A 7531-nucleotide genomic window follows, 5' to 3' on the forward strand; every position below is an offset into this window, starting at 1 on the left:
GGGAGTCTGCTTCTCCCTCTGACCCTCCCCCCTCTCATGCTCTGTCTCTCTCATTCTCTCTCTCTCAAATAAATAAGTAAAATCTTTAAAAAAAAAAAAAGAATAAACTCAAGATTTTAATCTAAGTAAGAGACTAAATGAAATGAGGAAGACTCTAAGAAGAAAGGTTTGGAGGGTAAATTGAGAGCTCAGTTGTGGACACTGTAGTTTGATAGTCTTGTTAGATATTTAAAGAAGAGAGATCTTGTGGTAGTTTTACATGTCCAGAGATTCAGAGGGTAGAAAATTCTGATCTGAACATATGATTTGGGCAATCACCAGCATTCTGATTATATTTAAAGCCCTAAGACTGGACCACCTCATCTAGGAGTGAGTGTAAATAGAAAAGAGACCAAGTCCACAAACCAAGCCCTGGGTTTTGTGGATTTACAAAATTTTGGAATTTGAAGAAATGAGGAAAATATGCACATTTCCTGCCAGAGAGTTAGGAAGAAAATCATGTAAGTGAAGAAAGTGCTTCCAGGAGGAGGGTGTGATCTTGTCAAATGACCATTGAATTCAGCAACATGGAAGTCACTGATGACCTTCATAAGATCATTTGTTTTGGAGTGGTGGGAACGAGAATGGTTTCAGCAGATAGGGTGAGGAGAAAAACTGTAAAGAGCACGTATAGACAATACTTCTGAAAATTTTTTACTGAAAAGGTAAGAAGAAAAAGGTAACACCTGGAAGAAAACCTGGGATCAGTATGTTTTGTTTTATGGTTTTCAAGCTGGAAGAACTAATAGCATCTTTCTTTGCTGATAGGATTGATCCATTAGAGAGAACGAAATTAAGATGCAGGTGAAAGTGGGAAATAGCTGGGTCAATGTTCTTCAGTAGGCCAAAGGGTAAGATATTTAGTACACAAGTGGAAGATTTGACCTTAGCTAGAAAAATGGCCTCTTCATCCACAATAACAGGAGGGAAGGCCAAGTAAATGGTATAGATAAAGAGAAGATAGAAGCAATAGTAGAAACTTGTTGAAGTTCTCTGAATACTTCAATCTTCTCAGGGAACTAGGATGCAAAGTAATGGGCTAAGAATGAAAATTAGAGAGAAATGAATGTAGTTGAGAAGAGAGAAAGTGTAAAATAATAATTAGAAAATTAAAAGTAAATGAGAGGGGCTGGGGGCTGGTGGATTAAGCATCTGCCTTCAGCTCAGGTCATGATCTCAGGTCCTGGGATGGAACCCTGCATCAGGCTCCCTGCTCAGCAGGGAGTCTGCTTTTCCCTCTGCCCCTCCCAACCTTGTGTGCGTGCTCTCTTTCTCTCTCAAATAAATAAATAAAATCTTTAAAAAAAAAAAAGTAAATGACTATGGGAATAAACTTCAGAATGCAATCAAGGGGATGATTTAGTGTTTTAAGCATGAGGAGGGATGTGAGGTCTCTGAGGAAAACAGGAATAATGGAAAGGCAATAGGATCACTAGCTTAAATTTCCTATTGGGACTGTTGGATTGGTTACACGAAAGAATGAACTAGAAAGAAAGGAGATTATGGTTGGGGAGTGAGAAATAAGGAGGTGCTATTACTGGTAATGACAATGTAAAGGTTATGACTACAGCAGGTAGTGCCTAAAGAGAGTAGAGAATAAGATCACTGAAGAAGAGGAAGTCAAAATCCCAGCTATTGGTAAATCAATCCATAGTATGTGGTTTCTAGCATCAAACAATTGGTATCTGATTATACAAAATTTGATTAAGGAGATCACTATGCCACAATCAATGTGTGTGACAAATTCAAATCTAAGAGTAAAAAACACGTGGGGGGCAATTGCTAAACAGAATACTAATTTATAATACCTACCAGGTATTACAGATTTGGATTTTATTATTCCTATCCATTAACAAATACTCTTATTTTTTCTTTCTTAAAACAAAACAAAACAATCCTCCAGCTTTCACTGTATTTTGACTACATGTAAAAACTTTAGCAACTTAAAAATTATATTTAGGACTTCGATCAAAAAAGTTGCTCTAATTTTTACCTCCGCCTTGCTTGGAATTGTCTAGTGGTTTTCTACCGAGCACAAAGAAAAGCAAAGAATAAAAAATCATCCTATTATTGTGAAATATCAATTGCTCTCTAAACAGAGATAGGAGAAGAAATGTAATTAAGAGTCTGAATTACTAGATTTGTCTATGATATTTACAAAAAAGTTTTAAAATGATACACTTTATTCACATTGTTTTGGAAAAAGCCTTAGTGAGAATATTTCTTTCATCTCTAATAATGTAATACTCAAGCATTACAGTATATTAAGAAATAGTTATACATCATATCTACATTATGAAAGGAATCTCACTGGAATCTGTATCAGCACATTTAAAATCTCTTTGAAGTCAAGAAATTCAGGGCATCAGTGCTGGAGTCATTACTTCTGGTCCTGTTTAAGTTCTGCCATATTTGGTTTATCTGAGCATGTTACACTTGAGCACGTAAGAGTAAGGTCTTATTTTAATATTTTTAAAATGTGCACAATATCCTGCAGGGCTGTTTGCAGGATTAGAGATGAGTTATGTGACATACTTAGAGAAATACTAGGCTTAAATTGATCTTCAACCAATAGTAGCAACAATAGTAACACATATTAAGGCTGAGTTGATAAGAGGCAAACGCGGTTCTCCTGTTTTCTAGAGAAGTAAATTTTAAATGAGATCAATTATACTGGGCTCAAATAACAATAGTCTTCCTGTTATATAACTCAACTCACAAAAAATGAAATAAAAATTCTTCTTTTTCTTTAAGTGGGATAGGGTAGTATATGTGCTAGTGAGGTAAAGGTGCAAAAGAAAAATTTACTGTCTCCTTAAATGTAAAAATGTTTTAAGAATCTGCATGTTGGGCGCCTGGGTGGCTCAGTTGGTTAAGCGACTGCCTTCGGCTCAGGTCATGATCCTGGAGTCCCGGGATCGAGTCCCGCATCGGGCTCCCTGCTCGGCGGGGAGTCTGCTTCTCCCTCTGACCCTCTCCTCTCTCATGCTGTTTCTCTCTCTCTCTCAAATAAATAAATAAATAAAATCTTAAAAAAAAAAAAGAATCTGCATGTTATGACGTTCTCAAGAAAAAAGAATGGGATGTATTTCATGTGAGTCTAATGGTCCCTCTTAAAATAAATGTGATACACACACTTTAATTACTTCGTAATAATGTAAGCTTTGGTCATGCATGCCCAAATTCTTAAATAACTCATTTTCAGAACTTGAAAACAGGTAATTCATATATTACGACACAAATTATCTGAAGAAAAAGTTGACAGAAAATACATCTTAGTTTCCATAATTTTACTGGCACACTTAGAAAACAGAAATTCCCAGAATATCACTAAAATGGCTAAGGTATTTAGCTTTCTATTACATTTTGAGAAACTTTATAATTAGCACAAATTACTAAGACCGTAAAACTACTGAAGGAACAAGCAAATATGCAGTAGTCATATCATTTAAAATATTGCTGGGAAATTCCAGTTATAAGCCTATATTATTTGGATAGACTGTATGGTTATAGTGTCTTTGTCCTTTATTATAACTTAAAATTTGGTGCTATTAAAAGACATTCACATAACAGTTATTTTAAGAGAAGCACTTTTTGAAAAGTATTTATATGATACCTACTTTTGGCCCCAGTTCTCCAAAGGGTCCAACTGGTCCTTCTTCTCCCTTAAAAAAAAAAAAAATCAGAACATATCATGGCCTGAAATAAGTATTTAAAAAGGTAAACCCTTATTCTATTTATTCTGAAATCTGAAACTCACTGAGATATGATGAAAATAATGCTGTGACTTTCTTGTATTTTTTTAAAAAGATTTTATTTATTTGAGAGAGAGAGAAAAAGAGAGAGAGACCAAGCAAGAGTGGGGGGATGGGCAGAGGGGCAGAGGGAGAAGTAGACTCCCTGCTGAGTGGGGAGTTGGAAGTGGGGCTGAATCCCAGGACCTTGAGATCATAACTTGAGCCCAAGTCAGATGCTTAATCCACCTACCCACCCAGGTTCCCCAACTTTCTTGTATTTTACTGTGCCATCCCATAACATTTTAATATTCTGAGTAACAACCCCACATCTACCCTAAAGGGGACATGCACTATTTGACTGTTTTTAAATTGGTAGATGATAAAAGTTACATATAGAAAGTTTAGAATGAATAAGAGTGAAAGTGATTAGGATATATATCACAAAATCAGGATATCTGAAGGGGGTTAATATCTAAAACATATGAAGAACTTATACAACTCAACACCAAAAGCCCAAATAATCCAATTAAAAACAAGGACCTGAATAGACAACTTTCCAAAGACAACATACAGATGGCCAACAGACATATGAAAAGATGCTCAGCACCCCTAATCATCAGGAAAATGCACATCAAAACCACAACAAAGATTAAGAATCACTGAAATCATAAATTAAGGATAACCTTTACTTTCTTGGGCTCAGTATTTCTCCCATACAGAGAGGAACTCAATTAAGTTCTTAATAGATGGAAATCAATATACCTTGGTATATTAAAAAGTTATTGGTACAGGACATGTTTGCTCTTGGCACATTTTAATACTTCATTCATTCAATAAATATGGTTTTGAGTCTTAGTTCTGTTTTCAGCCTTAGAGATACAAAGGTATATTGGATCCTACCGAATGGAGTTAATATCTAGAGCTTCTTCTTGACTAATTTATAGGTCTAATATTCTTGGGGTGAAACCAGTTATAATGTCATAAAAATGCAAAATCTTGTGCATTCTTCTAAGGATCAAAAAATTTATGAGTGGATAGAGAATAGAGAAACATCAAAAAAAGAATTTTTATATATTATTCTCTAAGAAAATTAAAAATTAATAAATTTTTTATTACATTTATTGACATATTTTCTAAAACATACTGACTTTTCACCTTTAAATAAAAAGTTGATGTTACCATATCTGAATAGCATCCATAGACCTATTTAGCAACATGTATTCTATTTTATTTATTTGATCAACAAACATTTTGTTCAATTCACAATTCAATTAAAATAAAATTTACTAGGTCACAAATATAAAACAGATACAAATAGTAAATATATATTCTAGTATATATGAGTGAGATTCTAGCTCATATTCTTCAGATATTCCATGGAGGTCACTGACATAAATTACTTAATGAATTTACAACACTGAAAATGATTCCCAAATCCCATTCCATAACTGCCAAGATAAAATGATAACCTGAAATCCTCTATGGCAAAAATTGTCCACACTAAAGCAATGTTTTTCTTTACACAAAAAATAAAAAGGGAAAATTTGAACTAAAACAATTGCTGACTGGATATTTATTTCTTCCATACCTGAAGTCCTTTGAGACCAGGTGGTCCAGGAGGCCCCCTATTTCCAAGGAGTCCCTATAAAAGCAACACAAGCACAAATAATAAAAACTTTATCTCAATTAATATTTTTCAATCAGCATTAATCTGGAGATGGTCAATACAATTTGGTACCATTCCTTTTCCATTATTAAGTTATCAAAATGAGGTCAGAGGGTAGGTGAGCAGGAAACTCCAGGGCATCCAAAAAATTGGGAAAGGTAGGATAAACATTTTTTTAAGTATGTTGGTGTTCAAATAATCTGCTCAGTATGTTACTCTTCAACCAGATACTCAGAAAAAGTACTTCTAAATTTAAAGCAATGAGTGCAATTGTTAATTTGATAATAGTACAATAAATACATAACAGAGTATCCACAAAGTCTAAAAACAGATGGAAGTGATATGCACTATTTTAATATCTGTTAAGAGACTAGCAGAATCCAGAACACATTATTTGCACTACATGTACCTCAGCTTATTTCCCTTCTTAATACAAGCTGGTAAAAAGAGGGCAATTTGCAGAAGAAAGTAACAATCTGAATGTGATTAGGAATTTCATGATTAAAAAAACTTTCGTTAATCAAAATCAAAATCAATGTTTTTAAAAATCAAATGCTCTCTGAATAAAAATTCATTAAAATCACTTTAAAAAAAGGGGCGCCTGGGTGGCTCAGTTGGTTAAGCAACTGCCTTCGGCTCAGGTCATGATCCTGGAGTCCCGGGATCGAGTCCCGCATCGGGCTCCCTGCTCGGCAGGGAGTCTGCTTCTCCCTCTGACCCTCCTCCCTCTCATGCTGTCTCTCATTCTCGCTCTCAAATAAATAAAATTTAAAAAAAAAAATCACTTTAAAAAAATCTATTTCAGAAAACACCCTACAGTATCTATTTAACATGATGACATTTTTCTTACTCAGTTCTGTTCCCTTAACTATACAATGTGTCAGCAAAGTTTTAAGTAAATCTCTTTTAAAAACTACCTTTTGCATTATTACTTTTAGTGATTCTATAACCATTAAAAGATTTTATCTAATTTTTAAATGTAGTAAATAACTATGCCAAATAGTGAACCTATCCAGGTGGGTTTAATTTTTAATTCCAAAATGCAGCAGAGTGATAAACTGCACAAGAATCTTGTCTTCATATTATACCTTGCTCTATCATTGTTATGTTCTAATATAATCAAAAAATGAAAAATTCTTGGTCAGTTTTACAGTCTATAATATAGTATCACAAGCTTATGTATATAGCACCATTTAAGAAACTGTATGAATTTAAGCAATAACATTTTTGTGCAGCTATCTTATTTTTTTATTGGAAGAGATGGATTAGATTATTGAAATGGATGTATATTCTTTGATGCAAGTCCAACATACATTTGCAAAAGCATCCTAATTTTACTTAGGGAAACACTTTCTCCTCACTCAGCCCACATGATTGAGGGGAGGTGAGTCCACCCCTAACTAAATTTGATGGTTGACATGTGACATGTACCTAAGTCAGTCAGCATATCCTATACCCTAGAAACAGTGATTAGTTCAGTAATGAGCCAGAAACCCAAGTCAGTCCAACTAAAGGAAATTTTAGACTACAGTGGAACAGCTGGGAGTAGCATTAAGGATGAGGTAAACCTCTTTGACATCGGCCACAGCAACTTCTTTCAAGATACATCTCCAAAGGCTAGTGAAACAAAAGCAAAAATGAACTTTTGGGACTTCATCAAGATAAAAAGCTTTTGCACAGCAAAGGAAACAGTCAACAAAACAAAGAGGCAACCCACAGAATGGGAGAAGATATTTGCAAATGACACTACAGATAAAGGACTGGTATCCAAGATCTATAAAGAACCTCTCAAACTCAACACCCAAAAAACAAATAATCAGGTCAAAAAATGGGCAGAAGACATGAACAGACACTTCTCCAAAGACGACATACAAATGGCTAACAGACACATGAAAAAATGTTCATCATTAGCCATCAGGGAAATTCAAGTCAAAGCCACACTGAGATACCACCTTACACCAGTTAGAACGGCAAAAATTGACAAGGCAAGAAACAACAAATGTTGGAGAGGTTGTGGAGAAAGGGGAACCCTCTTACACTGTTGGTGGGAATGCAAGTTGGTACACCCACTTTGGAAAACAGTGTGGAG

At 34.7% G+C, this 7531-nt stretch overlaps 1 protein-coding gene across 1 annotated transcript in view; it reads right to left on the minus strand.

The window, feature by feature from the left end:
- COL24A1 (collagen type XXIV alpha 1 chain) overlaps positions 1–7531 on the minus strand; it is a 358042-nt gene that overhangs the window by 185094 nt on the left and 165417 nt on the right. Inside the window, exons 21-22 of the mRNA XM_081817091.1 lie at positions 5365–5418; positions 3660–3704 (exon numbers count right to left, since the gene is read on the minus strand). Of these exons, the coding sequence (XP_081673217.1) occupies positions 3660–3704; positions 5365–5418 (99 nt within the window). The remainder of the gene's footprint in view (positions 1–3659; positions 3705–5364; positions 5419–7531) is intronic.

This window comes from Leptonychotes weddellii, chromosome 4 (assembly GCF_054177405.1).
Source record: "Leptonychotes weddellii isolate Sample4059 chromosome 4, ASM5417740v2, whole genome shotgun sequence".
Lineage (NCBI taxonomy): Eukaryota > Metazoa > Chordata > Mammalia > Carnivora > Phocidae > Leptonychotes > Leptonychotes weddellii.